Consider the following 17,035-nt stretch of genomic DNA (forward strand, 5'->3'; position numbering starts at 1 on the left):
CAATATGGAGAGATTTCCTTTTATTAGCTGTAAGTAATTATATAGGTGTGACATTGCCATGCACTTGTTTCTTAAGCAGCAGTTGTAAATGTTCCCTATCCAACAGGTATTTCTAGACGAAGTAGATGATTATCAGACTCTTTCTATGAACCCGAGTAGCCGGGTGAACAGTGACCTTGTTTTCGATGCAAAAAGAGATTACCTGTATGTCATGACTGAGAAAAAGGTAATACATTATTTTTTCTTCTAGTATTTCTGTTTGAGCCATATTTTTATTGAAAAAAATTTAAATTAAAAATTTTTCTTTATGGTGTATCCTGGTATTGGTTTACTTCTTCTGTCACAATACATATGGGGGTATGAGAAAATAACCCATCTTAGTTTGATACATAACCAGAAGTTATTGCCTGGGTCAGCAAAGAGCAAGTTATTCAATTCAAATACAACCATCTCGTGGATTTTGTTTGAATATATTTGGTCGCTCTTTGGTATTTGAGACACATTTGCAATTTGAGACATCAAATTAAATTTGTTCTGGCCTGGTCATTGTTTTTAAAGTATTTCATAGCCTATTTTGTAACATTGTTTAGTCAGTCCAAAGCCATCAGAAAGAGATAGGCCCGAGAACCTCTGTGGACCATCAGTAAAAAGAACCTCCACATAGTCAATATTTAAATGCAAGGCCTCAAGCCCCTGATTGATTACTCTATGTCCCAATCAATCTGGGCCATTGATACTGCAGGGATTGAGGGAGAGGAATTCTCGTGTACTTCTAGCAGATGGTATTGTCACAGCACATAATGTATCGCCCTCTCAGCACCAGGTACCTTGCATTCAACAAAGTCAGAAATGATGTGAAGCCTAGTCTTTAAATTGTTGACTTTGCAACTGTGTAAATATGGTATTTTATTCTGTTGCTGCCAGCTCACCACTGAGGTATGAATTGTAAAAAACACAATGAAAGAATGTTTGGCAATTTCTTGTTGCAGTCAATTCATTTTGCGGTGAATGGTAATTCTGTTTAACAGCTTCAATTTCTGTACTTCAAAATGTGCAGAATTTCATTTTTATTTTATTGCAAATTTGTGTTTCAGATCACTCGTCTACCAGTAGAGGAATGCATCAGCTATAAAAGTTGTGATTCTTGCATTGCATCTAGAGATCCTTATTGTGGTTGGTGTGCAGCAGAGGGAATGTAAGTGTTTTTTTGGGAGTTATGCTTGATGCTGTTAGGATAATGTTAGGAGTGATCCATCTATGGATCCAGATTCCCCAATGAGAAGGTGAAAGCAGTTGGTATTGATTCATTCAAATGTAAATCAGATAGATTTCTTTCAGAAGTAAGACTACTGCCCACGTGGAGGTTAGACGCCGACACAGAGTGGCCTGTTTCACTGTAATTTCTGTGCAATAATTTTCAGTTCCAGTGTATGTACTCGCCTGAAATATTGGACCACATCTTCCTCGAAAGATAATGGGTGAGTTCACAGTGCACACCGAAAGATGCCCTGCTCCAGCAAGATTTGGCCCATTAACTCATTGTTTCAGATATTAAATGGCCTACTGTATATTTCCAGCATTTTCTATTTTTATTTCTTATAACTACCAATCATGTTCGCAAACACATAGTTTTTTTTTGTTTTATCCCCTCCATCTTCCCTTTGTTATATTCCTTCTGACGAAAGGTGCACGTCTGAAACATTAACTTAAAAGCGAAATACTGCGCTGCTGGAAATCTGAATTAAAATCAGCAAATGCTGGAAATGCTCAGCAGATCAGGCAGCATCTGTGGAGAGAGAAATAGAGTTAACAGCCCAGAAATTGCAGTCAGAGGCTTCCCGCGGGCGGATGCCTCCGATCTGAAAAATGTCTACGAATCTACCTGGTGGTCCGGGTGGAGCATGGGATTCCGGTGAGGAGGCCTTCTCTTCCCGCGCTGCGAAGGGCGCTCCCGTCCTCCAGGTTCCCACCCAGAAGGTGCAGTCATGTGTGACTGCTCAGCCAATCAGATACAGTATTCCACAGCTTTCTCATTAATAGCAATGAGAGCTCTGTATCTATGAGTTCTCATTGCTATTAATGAGGGAAAAAATCAAAGACACTAAATACATGTAATAAAAAATAAAAAACACACCTCACATAAATAAAATTAATTGAAATTAAAGTTAATAAATACCTGAGAATTTTTTTTCCGTGTTTTTGAAAAGTTTTAAAAATTATGGTTAAAAATAAATGTAACATGGTGGGCAGGGTTTTTAAAAACTTCATTATATTTTTGTGTGTTTTTAAACTCTTACGCCTGTAAAAGTAGGCTGTGCTTCTGCTTTTTTCAGGCGCAAGAATTTTGAGGATATTTGCTGGGCAAGATATGGGTAAATATTCAACCTTGCCCATGTAAATGTCCTCGCACCCGATATGTGTTAGATCTGTCAAGCTCCAGCTTGAAGGATCGGAAAAGCCGCTTTTCAGCGCATGCGCATTGTACGCTGAAAACTGGCTTTTCCGATGCCTTCCCGGGTCCGTACGGACTCTGGGAGGCCGTGATTTCCAGGCCAACATTTCAAGTTGATGACCTTTCACCAGAACATCAAACATAACTCGGCTTTTCTGTCAACAGATGCTGCTTGACCTGTTGTCTGTTTCCAAGATTTTCCGTTCTTTTCAGTTTTTCAGCATCTGCAGTTTTTTGCTTTATGTTTGTGTATTTATCCAGTTCTCTTTTGAAGGATGTCATACCATCAACTACGCTTGTTCTGTACCACATATCCACTAATCTGGAGGGGAGGGAGAAATTTCTTCCCAACTGCAGTCTAGACTGAGGCTTGTTAATATTAAGTCTATATCCTAAAGTTCATTACTCAGTGAAAATTAAGCAGCCTGCTTACATACACATTATCATATGCTTCTCAACAGTTCAAAGGTCATATCTTTTCTAATTTTCCTTTTTTGCAATGAAAACTAGATGAGCTGTGTGCTGGCGTCCTTATTGCTTCTCTCTGAATCAACCAGTGATGTTCTCTTACGCATCCAGTTGGTTGAAGAGAAGTATTAGTAGAGGCCAATGAACTGCTTCCTTACTTACATTTAGAATGTGGGGAGAAAGACAAATTTAACCAACTCGAGAAGGTTACCAGCATATTTGCATTTTCTGGTTTTAAAAATAGAACCAACACCCATCTTTTTTTAGGACACCGGTTACATTTTTGCAGATGATTCAAAACGAATTGACTGGCATTCTGTACTCTGAGCTTGCTGTCAATATAGACTTCATTAACGTTAGCTTTTCACAACTTCCTTTAATCTCCAGTGGTACATATTTGCATAGAATGAAATAAATAACGTGTGTATTTGACAGAGTAAACCCTTTAATTTCTAAATGTTAAATGGCAGAATTATGTACAGTTGTTTAACCTGGACATTAGATTTTTTTTTTAAATGGAGAAAGGCCAAGGCATGCAATACTAAGGATGAAAGATTAAAAGAAAGGAGATAAATCTGGAAGTAGATTCGATGCCAAGCTTGAATTTTAAAAGCCCAAAGATGTGTGTGAAAAGAAAGGTGAAGGGAATGAGTGCCATAGTTTTAAGGCCCTGGGAAAGAAATTAGGTCCCGATTTTAACTCCATCTGGATTCCCCGCTCAGGCCCGAGTTAAAATTACAGTCGGGTCTGCATGATGTTATCAGGCTGCAGCGTGCATATGTAGAGAAGGACCCCGTCAGCTCCAGGTGTGTGTCCTTACTGCCTGCCCAGGAGAGCAGGTTAAAATTGCTGATGTTGCAGTCATGGCGGTTTTCAGACAGATAAGAGCCAGGGCAATTTTTAACTGCCCACCTGTCAGGTTTCTGCTGAGCGAATAAGGTTCAAATCACCCCCTTAGAGTTAAGTCTTGATTTCAACATGGTGGGGCTACAGGGATGATGAAAAGCTTGTACAACAGCATAGCAAATAATGTTTGCATTTCCAGGTATGTTGTGCACCAGTACTCCCATTTATACTAACGTCTAACCTGTCTGATCAGTTGCTCCAGGAAGTCGGATTGTCCAAAAGCTGGCGAAAGAGACCATTGGTTGTGGAGTCTGAACAAGAGATGTGTGACTGTCATTAGTGCTGTTCCTCAGAACATGAGTCGAAATGAAGAAGGCCAGGTATGCTTCATTACTTGTAGTTTATAAAGTTGGATTACAGTTTCAAAAGTATTGATTGATTCTATGATTCTGTTTCCATGTTTAATATTGTGTGGATATATATATTAAAAAATCCAACACAATTGGTCCAAACATTATGGGCCCAAGTTTCGGGCCGCGCCTAGAACGGCGCAGTCCCGACCTGGACGCCCGTTTTTCACGCCACAAAGTGCGCCTAAAAAAACCTTCCAGATTCTCTGGCTCCCTGCAGGTCGTTTGCAGCTGGGCGCGGTGCAGCATGAGCTGTAGGGGGCGGAGCCAGGGCCCTGCGCTGAAAACAGTGCCGGGACCTCTGCACATGCGCGCTACAGTGGGCGCGCATGTGCAGTAGCTCCAGGGGCCCGAAGCACGCAGCCCCTAGCCCTGGCCGAATGGGCTCACTGGGGCTGCGTGCATAAGGATGCCTCCCACGCCCAGCTCCTGCTTCCTCCGAACCGGACTAGACCCGACTTGACTCCCGCTCCCATTCCCCCCCCCCCCCCCCCACGCCCGACCCGACCTCCGCTTCCCCCACTCCCGAACTTCCCCCCTCTCTCCGACCGACCTCCGCTCCCGACCGATTCCCCCCCCCCACCGACCGACCGACCCCTCCCCCCTCCCCTGCGCCCCGACCCGCGCCCCGACCCGCGCTCCCCCGGACCCCGGACCCGACGCCACCTACCTGTCAATCCGGTAAGTCTAAGCTCGAAGTCTTGGGCCCGGCCAGGCCCGGCCCGTTCAGCCTCCCTCTCCTTTCTTTCTCTCTCTCTCTCTCTCTCTCTCTCTCTCTCCCTTCTCTCTCTCTCTCTCTTCCCCCCCCTTCTCTCCCCCCTTCCCCTACCTCCCTTCTCTTCCCCCCTCCCCTCCCTCCCTTCCCTCCCTTCTCTCACCCCCCTCCTCCTTCCCTTTTCTTCCCCCCCTCCCTTCTCTCCCCCCCCCTCCCCTCCCTCCTCCTACCTCTCCTCTCCCCCCCTCCCCTCCCTCCTTTCTCACCCCCTCCTCTCCCTCCTTTCTCACCCACCCTCCCCTCCCTCCCTTCTCACCCCCCTTCCCTTCTCACCCCCCCTCCCCTCCCTCCCTTCTCACCCCCCCTCCCCTCCTTCCCTTGTCTCCCCCACCCCCTCTCCCCCACTACACCCCCTCTCCCCCACTCCACCACCCCTCCCCTCCACCCCCCTCCCCATCCTCCCCCTCCCCTCCCTCCCCTCCTCTCGCTGTCAGAAACAGACACTGACAGACAGAGTGAGAGAGAAACACACAGGCAGTCAGAGAGACAGAGACACACGGTGGGGGCGGGGGGGGGGCCATCCCAGCACACTGTTGGAGGGCTCCCGGTGCTGCATTCAGTAAGTAGAAAATGTTTTATTTATTGATTTTTTTTTTAATGTATTTTTTATTAATTTTTTTGATTGATTTATTGGTTGATTTATTAATGTATTTATCATTTATTATTGATGATGGCTCTTTATTTGTAAAATTGAAGTGTTTAATGTTTGTAAACTTCCCTTTAACCCCCCCCATTCCCTACGCCTGATTTGTAACCTACGCCTGATTTTCTAAAGTGTAGACAAGGTTTTTTCGAGCGTACAAAAATCTTCACTTACTCCATTCTAAGTTAGTTTGGAGTAAGTTTTCACTGACGAAACTTTGAAAACAGGCGGACACGCCCCCTTTTGAAAAAAAGATTCTGTTCCAAAGTGAAACTGTTCCAACTGACTCGAACTGGAGCAAACTAAATGCCGAGAATTTGAATTTCTAAGATACTCCGTTCTACACCAGTTGCTCCAAAAAATCAGGAGCAACTGAGGCCGAAACTTGGGCCCTATATTTCTAAATTAATGTCAAAAATGATCAATTAGAGAACATCTGATAGTTGTGCCCATTTTGCATAATAATTGTGTCCAATCTTCCTAATAAGTGGGTACCAACAGCTAAGGTACTTTGAACAATTGAATTTATTATGACCATTCTGTAGGACTGAAGCCTCATAGCTACTAACAGAGTCACTGGTTATTACATTTTCTTGACTTATCAGATTTTTGTTTAATTTCTTGCAAGTTTGTGATTTTAAAATGTGATTGACAATATTACAGTCAATCCAATGCCATCTTAAAAATAACTTTAAATAAAGTTTAAGACATTCTGAAATTAATTGTTTTGAGCTTTATGTATTTGGCTCCTGGGACAAGTGTGTTTATAAACAATGCAAAATAATGTATCTTTTCTTTTCCATATATCCAGGTGCAGCTGAATATAGACCCATTTCCTGCTTTAACGGGCACTGACTTTATCGTGTGTTTTTTTAATACTGTTGAAAGTGTTAAACCGACATACTTGAACGGGTCCGTGATTTGTCAGTCTCCACCTGTCCGTGAAATTGTTGCTACACCTCCAGGCCAAGGTGAGTTCTCCTAGGGAAGGATGTAATTGCTTGTAGGAACTTTCCCCAAAATAATTTTATTGGAACATTAGAATTATGAATTCAGATGTAATAAAGCTACGTGACCAAGGTTGAATTTTCAGGTCATCTGTCCTTGTTACACTTAACCTGTCATTATGTCACCTAATATACAAAAACAATGTCTTTGTTCATTGTCTTATGCAGCAATGTTCAAAATATAAGTCTCTTTGTTTTTCAGCAAATAACTTCTAGATATAATTAAGAAATGCTTGGAGCATTGTTACGCTAACGACTATTGGGGGTGGAATTCTAGACAAAAATCACGTACCACTATACTGAAACAGAGACTGATTCCTGGGCCTGCTTCACTAAGCCCTCTGTAAGACTGCTGTGTGAGCTTGCCCTCATATTTGTGAACCATTATTGCTTATATTTGACTAAAAAAGAGGGATTTACATTTTGGAGGGTTGATATAAATAGAAGCAATCACATTTGAGTTTGATAAAACTGAATGCTGCAGGTGACACAATAACAACTTTGATACAATAAATATTGGTATCGTGCTAGAAGAATACACTAAAAGCACCATTTTGGCACAGTGTGCTGTTTTAAAATTCATCCAGTGATTGTCACCAGGGCTGCGATTGTAAGGACTACAGGTGTAGCATCCAGAATCTGCAACCCTCGGGACCGAGGCAGTTCTGGATTCTGCGCTTTCCGGACTTTGGATTGTCTTTCTAATGTCACAAATCTGGAAACACCCGAGCCCAGGTTCGGGTATTTCCGGATTTCGGAATGTCAGAGGGAGAGGGGGGGGGGGGAGGGGGAGGGTTTGCAGAGGAGCTGTTCGGGCTGCTGGCCCTGTCGATGAGGTCATCAGGCAGGGCCCAGCTGCCAAGGAGGTGTTCGGGCGGGGCCCGCCACCATGAAGTGTTCGGGTGGGCCCTGTCGCAGAGGAGGCCCCGAGGTAAGGGCAGCGGCGGTGAGGCGAGGTCAGGCAGCAGCGGGACCGCAGGGTCGGCGGGTCCGGTTTCCGGAACATTTTTCGGATTGCAGACGACCCTGCCACCAATTGGTCGGATTCCAGAACATTCTGGAATTCCGGATTTTGGACGCTGCACCTGTACTGTAATTAAAATACAAACAGAAAATATTGAAAATTCACTGCCGATCTGTACCTGAAAGAAAAAAGTAGATTAGTATTTTGGTTGGGGTCCTCCATCAGATTTGACCTGTCTTATTCTAATCAGCCCCCTGTCCATTTCCAGCACTTCTTAGTTTAATTCAGATTTCCAGTATTTGCATTTTTCTTTTTAATCGCCATTATTTGAATTGATTACATAAACCTTCTGCTCTTTAGTGTGTTCATTGATGAGTATTTGACATGTTTTGAGATGCCTGCAGTTTTGAGAGACACATTCATGGGTTTTATCTTGAGCTGAACAATGGAGTTCATAATTTATTCTTCTGCAACTTAAAATGCGAGACAACAAATTGTTCTCCCTTGTAACATACAATATGTGTTCCTTTTTTTAAAAAGAATGCTAAGCTCACTCAAAGTACCATTGAAAAAAAAATACCAATGTGGGTTTTTTCCTGTGTAGATCATGCTGTTATTGAGGTGAAACTGCTGCTCGTCAGTGGAGGAAAGAATATATTTTTCACAAGCACCAACTATTCATTTTATGATTGTAATGCTGCCATGACACTGTTTCCAAACATTCCGTAAGTATTTTTCTCTTCTAGTAAGTAATTGACAGAACTAGTTAATACATATATATAATATTCTTCAGCTGTGCATTGGTGGTTCTTATGATGCGAACCATTATGTTGGACGGGATTGTAAATGCAAATTGTTGTACGTTGAGTTGAGTCACGGACAACATTGTTTGTATTGAGGGAATACTCATTGATAACCCTTGGCATTGCTTATAGACAATTTTTTGAAAATTCCTGTTGCCAGTAAGTATTTCTCTGCTTGTTTCCTGTTCTGTCTTGCTCTCTTTATTTTGCACGAATATTGTCTTTCTCTTCATTTATCTCTCGTACACTCTTTTTTAATCTCGATATCGCAGTTGTTCATAGTCTTTCACTTCATAAATTTGTCAATGTATCTGTTACCACTTTGCCTCCGTTTCTTTGTCCTTTTCGCAAAACTTCAACAAAAGGCAGTAAACATCTCAGCAAAATGAGCTAAAAAGATGTAAGTGCAAGTATTGTATGACATTAAAAATCATGAAGGTATCCTATGTATGTAAGCATTTTCCATGATTATGTACTTTTATGCATTTAGTAACTGAAGCAATACATTGTAGCTGTAGGACCATGCACACAATATAAGAACATAAGAAATAGGAGCAGGAGTAGGCCATTTGGCCCCTCAAGCCTGCTGCGTCATTCAATAAGATCATGGCTGTTCTGATCCTGGCCTCGGCTCCACTTCCCCGCCCTTGACTCCCTTATCATTCAGAAATCTGTCTATCTCCACTTTAAATATAGAATCATAGAAGTTTACAGCATGGAAGGAGGCCATTTCGGACCATCGTGTCCATGTCGGCCAACAAGAGGCTCTCCAGCCTAATCCCACTTTCCAGCTCTAGGTCCGTAACCCTGCAGGTTATGGCATTCATTCCGTATATTCAATGATTCAGACTCTGGGGTAGAGAATTCCAAAGATTCACGACCCTCTGAGAGAAGTATTTCCTCCTCATTTCCGTTCTAAATGGGTGACTCGTTATTCTGAAACTAGGCTCACTAATTCTAGATTCCCCCACGAGGAGAAACATCCTCTCTGCATCTACCCTGTCAAGCCCCCTCAGAATCTTATACTTTTCAATAAGATCACCTCTCAGTTTTCTAAACTCCAATGAGTATAGGCCCAACCTGTTCAACCTTTCTTCATATGACAACCCCTTCATCTCAGAAATGAACCTCGTGAACCTTCTCTGATCTGCCTCCAATGCATGTATATCCTTCCTTAAAAAAGGAGACCAAAACTGTACGCAGTACTCCAGGTGTGGTCTTACTAACAAAAGAGCAACTAAACACTGTCCTAAACTGGAAAAAGATTATATAAGCTTACATGAAAATATAAGAACAGGAGTTGGCCATTTAGCTTCTTGAGACTGTTCCGCCAGTCTTATTTCCTACCATTTATCTATCCATTAATGTCTTTTTAAATTAAAGAACATGAGGAGTAAAGGATGCAGGAGTGTAGGGAGTGCAGCAGTTTGAAAGGGAATGGACAGTGCCAACACAAGTGAATTCTCAGGAAAATGGGAGGCTTTGAGGTGAAAGGAAGCAAAGAGTAGAGATAATGAATACCTGAGCAAGGTCCTCAGCCCATAACCGGCAGCAGGCCCTAGCTGGCAGTGATGGTAGTCGTTCAATGCTAAAGGGATCGAGGAATGAGGTTGAGCTCTGGGAATCATGGTGGAGGGCACTGACTGGGAGTGGAGTGCTGAAACCATGGCGCAATGCACGTGTTTATTCTTGTAGACCAAGAAACCAAGGAGCCAGCAAGGAATGATTGAATTAGTGCGATGGCAGGGGAAGGCTAGGGAACAAATGCTGCCTCAGGGCTAAAAGGTAGAAGATGGCTCCATGTTATCACTGGCTGCACTGAGGTAAGGATTACATAGGCCAAAGTTGTGAGGTTTAAGAGAAAAACTGGTGAGGCTGAGATATGGATGAAGGGGAGGAGATTGATGAACTGTCATAGCTATTAAAAAAAAAATGTTGAAGGTTTTGTTTGAGAAGTGGTTCCTTTTATTGGTTTTGATTGGCTGCTTTTTTAGTGAAACTAATTTGTTACTTACCCATCTGACTTACTGGTTCTGGTTCAGAGCTCTGTCATTCAAACATGAAATAATTGGGTTGATCACGTTCTTGTCAGCAACCAGCATATTGATATAAAGCAACCACTGATAGAAACAGGGTCAGAAACCCATATGGATAAGTTTAATGTAGAACAGTACTTGACCACAGTTCTAGATTTGTAACATACGTAAGAACATTCTTCAGTAATGAAACGTGTTTCTGAATTGGTAACCGATATTCATTTAGTTTCACTGGTTCTTGAGGAGGACAAGAATTCTCTCTGTTCAAACTATATTAAAACCCTGATTACAGAAATTCAAAGGATGTGTTAATTTATTTTCTCTGCTGTCAAAAATACTGCAGCAATAACCAAGTAACAATGTTTGTAGTGTGATCATTTCTCTGCCAAATGTTGATTGATCGCCTATATTGGCAACTAAACTAAATGTTCCTTACTTTGTTTTAGACGCAAAAGATCCAGATTAAGAAACAACTATGCTAACCAGGGACTTAATAGCTGTTGTGATTTAATGAGATATGCATTTACTATTTAGGTGTGACTCCTGTGTAAGGAGCAAGTGGACCTGTTATTGGGATATTTCAAAACACCTCTGCAAAGATGGTAGTGGGAAAGAAGACCAATCAAGTATTGTTCAAAGTAAAATGGTAAGATTTGGTTTATTGTCTCAACTGATGTGAAACCAGATGAAAACCAGTAACATCAAACTTGCTTTTCAATCAAGGTAACAGTTGACCAACGGATTATGTTGAAGTACAGTGGAACCCAGCTATGGTGAACTTGGATATCATGAAAATATTCACTATCCCAGTTGTAGTTTTGTTATAATGAAATTCTATATGCACAGTGAATGCCCAGCATTAACCTTTCACTGTTTTGGCCCCTGAGGAACAAGGAACTTGGAAGTATTGAAATTCTAAGTCCGAATAGATCTGGGTGTTGTTTTTGTGTTAGGATTGTGACCTGAAATGGGCGGTGTATTTAATTAAAGGACTGTGTTGAGATAGGCAGATTACGGCAACTGAATATATCTTTCCTCTTTTCATCAGCTTCGTTAATTCCTGATGTGCAGGTTACTGATATAGTGGACGTTTTGTGGCAAAATGATTTATTGTAAAAAGAATTTGTTCAATTAAAACAACATATTTTATGAGGAAAGCTGATGCATGTTCATGTAACTTCAAGAACACCAAGTACTTTATATATCTCCAATATATTAACAATATAGTATCTGAACATACTTCCTATTAACTTTTTCTATTTTAAATTCCTATGTCCACGGTTATAACTTAAAATAGCCTCTGTAAATTTGACATGCAGTAATTACTGGACCAGCCACTTAAATATTGTGGCTACAAGAGCAGGTCAGAGGCTGGGTATTCTGCAGTGAGTGTCTCATCTCCTGACTCCCCAAAGCCTTCCAATCATCTACAAGGCACAAGTCAGGTGTGTGATAGAATACTCCCCACGTGCCTAGATGGGTGCAGCTGCAATAACACCCAAGAAATTCGACCCCATCCAGGACAAAGCAGCCTGCTTGAATGGCACCCCATCCACCACCTTCAACATTCACTTCCTCCACCACCAGCGCACTGTGGCTGCAGTGTGTACCGTCTACAAGATGCACTGCAGTAACTCGCCAAGGCTTCTTTGGCAGCACCTCCCAAACTCAACATCTAGAACCTACAAGGACAAGGGCAGCAGGCACATGGGAACACCATCACCTCCAAGTTCCCCTCCAAGTCACACACCATCCTGACTTGGAAATATATCGTTGCTCCTTTATCATTGCTGGGTCAAAATGCTGGAACTCCCTCCCTAACAGCACTGTGGGAGTAACTTTACCACATGGACTGCAGCGGTTCAAGAAGGCAGCTCATCACCACCACCTTGAGGGCAATTCTTGAGGGAAGTAATACCCGGTAAAATAATGGGACTAAAGGCGGGCAAGTCCCCTGGACGAGATGCCTTACATCCTAGGGTCTTAAGAAAAGTGGCTGCAGAGATAGTGGATGCATTGGTTGTAATCTACCAAAATTCCTTGGATTCTGGGGCGGTCCCAGCAGATTGGAAAACCACAACTGTAACGCCCCTATTTAAAAAAGGAGGCAGACAAAAAGCAGGAAGCTATAGACCAGTTAGCCTAACATCTGTCATTTTGGAAAATACTGGAATCCATTATTAAGGAAGCAGTAGTGGGACATTTGGAAAAGCATGATTCAATCAAGCAGAGTTAGCATGGCTTTATGAAAGGGAAATCATGTTTGACAAATTTGCTGGAGTTCTTTGAGGATGTAACGAGCAGTGTGAATAAGGAGGAACCAGTTGAAGTGGTGTATTTGGATTTCCAGAAGGCATTCAATAAGGAGCCACATAAAAGGTTACTGCCCAAGGTAAAAGCTCACTGGATTGGGGGTAATATATTATCATGGATAGAGGATTGGCTAACTAACAGAAAAGAAAGAGTTGGGATAAATAGGTCAGTCTCCGGTTGGCAAACAGTGACGAGTGGGGTGCCACAGGGATCAGTGCTGGGTCCTCAACTATTTACAATCTATATTAATGGCTTGGATGAAGGGACCGAGTGTAATGTAGCCAAGTTTGCTGATGATACAAAGATGGGTGGGAAATTGTGAGGAGGACACAAAAAATCTGCAAAGGGATATAGACAGGCTAAGTGAGTGGGCAATCATTTGGCAGATGGTGGGAAAATGTGAGGTTATCCACTTTGGTAGAAAAAATAGAAAAGCAAATTATAATTTAAATGGAGAAAAATTGCAAAGTGCTGCAGTATAGAGAGATCTGTGCATGAAACACAAAAAGTTAGTATGCAGCTACAGCACATAATCGGGAAGGCAAATGGAGTGTTGGCCTTTATTGCAAGGGGGATAGAGAATATAAGCAGAGAAGTCCTGCTACAACTGTACAGGGTATTGGTGAGGCAATACCTGGAGTACTGTATCCAACTTTGGTCTTCGTATTTAAGGAAGGATATATACTTGCATTGGAGGCTGTTCAGAGAACGTTCACTAGGTTGATTCCAGAGATGAGGGGGTTGACTTATGAAGATAGGTTGGGCCTATACACATTGAAGTTCGGAAGAATGAGAGGTGATCTTATTGAAACATATAAGATAATAAGGGGGCTCGACAAGATGGATGCAAAGAGGATATTTCCACATAGGGGAAACTAAAACTAGGGGACATAGTCTTAGAATAAAGGGCTGCCCATTTAAAACTGAGATGAGGAGGAATTTCTTCTTGCAGGGGGTGCTAATCAATAGAATTCTCTGTCCCAGAGAGCTGTGGAGGCTGGGTCATTGAATATATTTCAGGTGGAGATAGACAGATTTTTGAGCGATATGGTAGTAAAGCGTTATGGGGAGCGGGCAGGGAAGTGGAGCTGAGTCCATGATCAGATCAGCCATGATCTTATTGAATGGCGGAACAGGCTCGAGGAGTCCAATGGCCTACTCCTGCTTCTATTTCTTACTAATTAGGGATGGGCAGTAAATACTGGCCTTGCCAGCGATACCCTCATTCTAGGAATGAGTTAAACAAAATCTCGTCCCAGTATAGGTTTTGAGGCGCCAACACTGGCTTGGTGGGGGGTAGGGGTAATAACAAGTTTACCAGGCAGTTTCCATTTTAAATGTAGGTGCAGTCATTTATAATGGAAGTACAAAAATAAGCAAAGCATGTATGACTTTAAAATGGAGACTGAATTACAACTGTGCACCTTGATCCAATTATTCCCTGTTTCACCTAAATGCACATTTGGTCTTGACTTTCCATGTTTAATACTGTGGGGAATTGACTCATGTCTAAACTATTTCTATGACTCCAAGTAAAGTATTTAACTCTGTCAGACTTTATTAAAAATATTCTTATTCCAAAGGCAGTCTCATGGTTCCAAAGTATATATTTTTTAGTTGTTTGCCTTTTCTTTCTCATCTGAAGGCACTGATTCATGGCAGGTGTGATTCTATGGGAGCTGGCAGTCTACTGGTACCTTGTTCAAGTCATCATTCATTGGGTGAGAGCCCAGAAAGTGAGTGCTGATGGTCAATTCGACCTTCAGGAGCATCACAGCTGAGCCTGATTCCTGTCTTCCTGATGCCCTTGTGTACTTTCCATTGATCGACATTGGATAGGGATCAACACTTGGAACCCTGATTGACTTTTCCCTTCCTTTAGTGTAGGAACACTGTAGCATCTCCCACCACCACCAGATTAATCAACCAACCAGGGATTAAACATTACATAAGAACATTAGAAATAGGATCAGGAGTAGGCCATTTGGCCCCTCGAGCCTGCTCCGCCATTCAATAAGATCTGATCTTGGCTTCAACTCCATTTCCCTGCCCGGTCCCCATAACTCTTGACTCCCTTATCATTCAAAAATCTGTCTATCTCCACCTTAAATATATTGAAAGACCCAGCCTCCACAGTTCCCTGGGGTAGAGAATTCCAAAGATTCACAACCATGTGAGAGAAGAAATTCATCCTCATGTCCCTTTTAAATGGGCGACCCCTTATTCTGAAACTATGCCCCCTAGTTGTAGATTCCCCCATGAGGTGAAATATCCTCTCTGCATCTACCCTGTCTTATACCAGAATCTTATACGTTTCAATAAGATCACCTCTCATTCTTCTAAACTCCAGTAATTATAGGCCCAACCTGCTCAACCTTTCTTCATAAGACAACCCCTTCATCTCAGAAATCAACCTAGTGAACTTCCTCTGAACTGCTTCCAATGCAAATATATCCTTCCTTAAATAAGGAGACCAATACTGTAGGTGGTACTCTAGGTGTGGTCTCACCAATACCCTGTACAGTTGTAGCAGGACTTCCCTACTTTTATACTCCATCCCCCTTGCAATAAAGGCCAACATTCCATTTGCCTCCCTAATTACTTGCTGTACCTGCATGTAACCTTTTGTGTTTCATGTACAAGGACCCCTAGATCCCTCTGTACCGCAGCAGTTTGTAATCTCTCCATTTAAATAATAATATGCTTTTTTATTTTTCCTACCGAAGTGGATAACGTCACATTTTCCCACATTATACTCCATCTGCAAAATTGTTGCCCACTCACTTAGCCTATCTAAATCTCACTGCAGATTCTTTGTGTCCTCCTCACAACGTGCGGTCCCATCTATCTTTTTATCATCAGAAAATTTGGCTACATTACACTCGGTCCCTTCTTCCAAGTCATTAATATATATATTGTAATTAGTTGAGGCCCCAGCAATGATTCCTGTGGCACCCTGTTAGTTACAGTTTGCCAACCCGAAAATGACCCATTTATCCCGCCTCTCTGTTTTCTGTTAGTTAGCCAATCCGCTATCCATGCTAATATATCACCCCAACCCCGTGAACTTTTATCTTGTGCAGTAACCTTTTATTTGGCACCTTATCGAATGCCTTCTGGAAATTCAAATACACCACATCTACTGGTTCCCCTTTATCCATCATTATCATCATAGGCAGTCCCTCGGAATCGAGGAAGACTTGCTTCCACTCTAAGATGAATTCTTAGGTGGCTGAACAGTCCAATATGAGAACCACAGTCCTTGTCACAGGTGGGACAGATTAGTCGTTGAGGGTAAGGGAGGGTGGGACAGGTTTGCCACACGCTGTTTCCGCTGCGTGCACTTGATTTCTGCACGCTCTTGGCGATGAGACTCTAGGTGCTCAGCGTCCTCCCGGATGCACTTCCTCCACTTTAGAGCGGTCTTTGGCCAGGGACTCCCAGGTGTCAGTGGGGATGTTGCACTTTATCAGGGAGACCTTGAGGGGTATACCTTTATCGTTTTCTCTGCCTACCTTTGGCTCATTTGCCGTGAAGGAGTTCCGAGTAGAGCGCTTGCTTTGGGAGTCTCGTGTCTGGCATGCCAACGTTGTGGCCTGCCCAGTGGAGCTGATCGAGGGTGGTCCAAGACCACCCCAACCTCTGTCGTCGAGTTACAGTACACGGACGACGCCTGCGTCTGCGCACATGCAGAGGCTGAACTCCAGGACATAGTCGGCGTATTTACTGAGGTGTACGAAAGCATGGGTCTTACACTAAACATTCGTAAGACAAAGGTCCTCCACCAGCCTGTCCTCGCCACACAGCACTGCCCCCCAGTCATCAAAATCCACGGCACGACCCTGGACAACGTGGACCATTTCCCATACCTCGGGAGCCTCTTATCAACAAGAGCAGACATTGACAACGAGATTCAATGCCTGCGCCAGTGCAGCCTTTAGCCACCTGAGGAAAAGAGTGTTTGAAGACCAGGCCCTCAAAACTGCCATCATGGTCTAAAGGGCTGTAGTAATACCCGCCCTCCTGTATGGCTCAGAGACATGGACCATGTACAGTAGACACCTCAAGTCGCTGGAGAAATACCGCCAACGATGCCTCCGCAAGATCCTACAAATCCCCTCGGAGGACAGACACACCAACATTAGTGTCCTCGACCAAGCCAACATTCTCCTTTATCCACCCTGCTCGTAACATTCTCCAAAACTCTAGCAAATTTGTCAAACGTGATTTCCCTTTCATAAAACCATACTGACTCTGCTTGACTGTATTATGATTTTTTAAATGTCCTGCTACTACTTCCTTAATAGCATTTTTCCAA

General features: G+C 42.8%; 1 protein-coding gene across 1 annotated transcript in view; it reads left to right on the plus strand.

Annotated features, from left to right (window-relative positions):
- The window catches only part of LOC139278482 (plexin-B2-like), a 101,804-nt gene that overhangs the window by 15,491 nt on the left and 69,278 nt on the right, over positions 1-17,035 (plus strand). Inside the window, exons 3-8 of the mRNA XM_070897308.1 lie at positions 107-226; positions 1,095-1,195; positions 4,020-4,146; positions 6,406-6,565; positions 8,170-8,290; positions 10,939-11,050. Of these exons, the coding sequence (XP_070753409.1) occupies positions 107-226; positions 1,095-1,195; positions 4,020-4,146; positions 6,406-6,565; positions 8,170-8,290; positions 10,939-11,050 (741 nt within the window). The remainder of the gene's footprint in view (positions 1-106; positions 227-1,094; positions 1,196-4,019; positions 4,147-6,405; positions 6,566-8,169; positions 8,291-10,938; positions 11,051-17,035) is intronic.

This window comes from Pristiophorus japonicus, chromosome 13, assembly GCF_044704955.1.
Source record: "Pristiophorus japonicus isolate sPriJap1 chromosome 13, sPriJap1.hap1, whole genome shotgun sequence".
Classification (NCBI taxonomy): Eukaryota; Metazoa; Chordata; class Chondrichthyes; family Pristiophoridae; genus Pristiophorus; species Pristiophorus japonicus.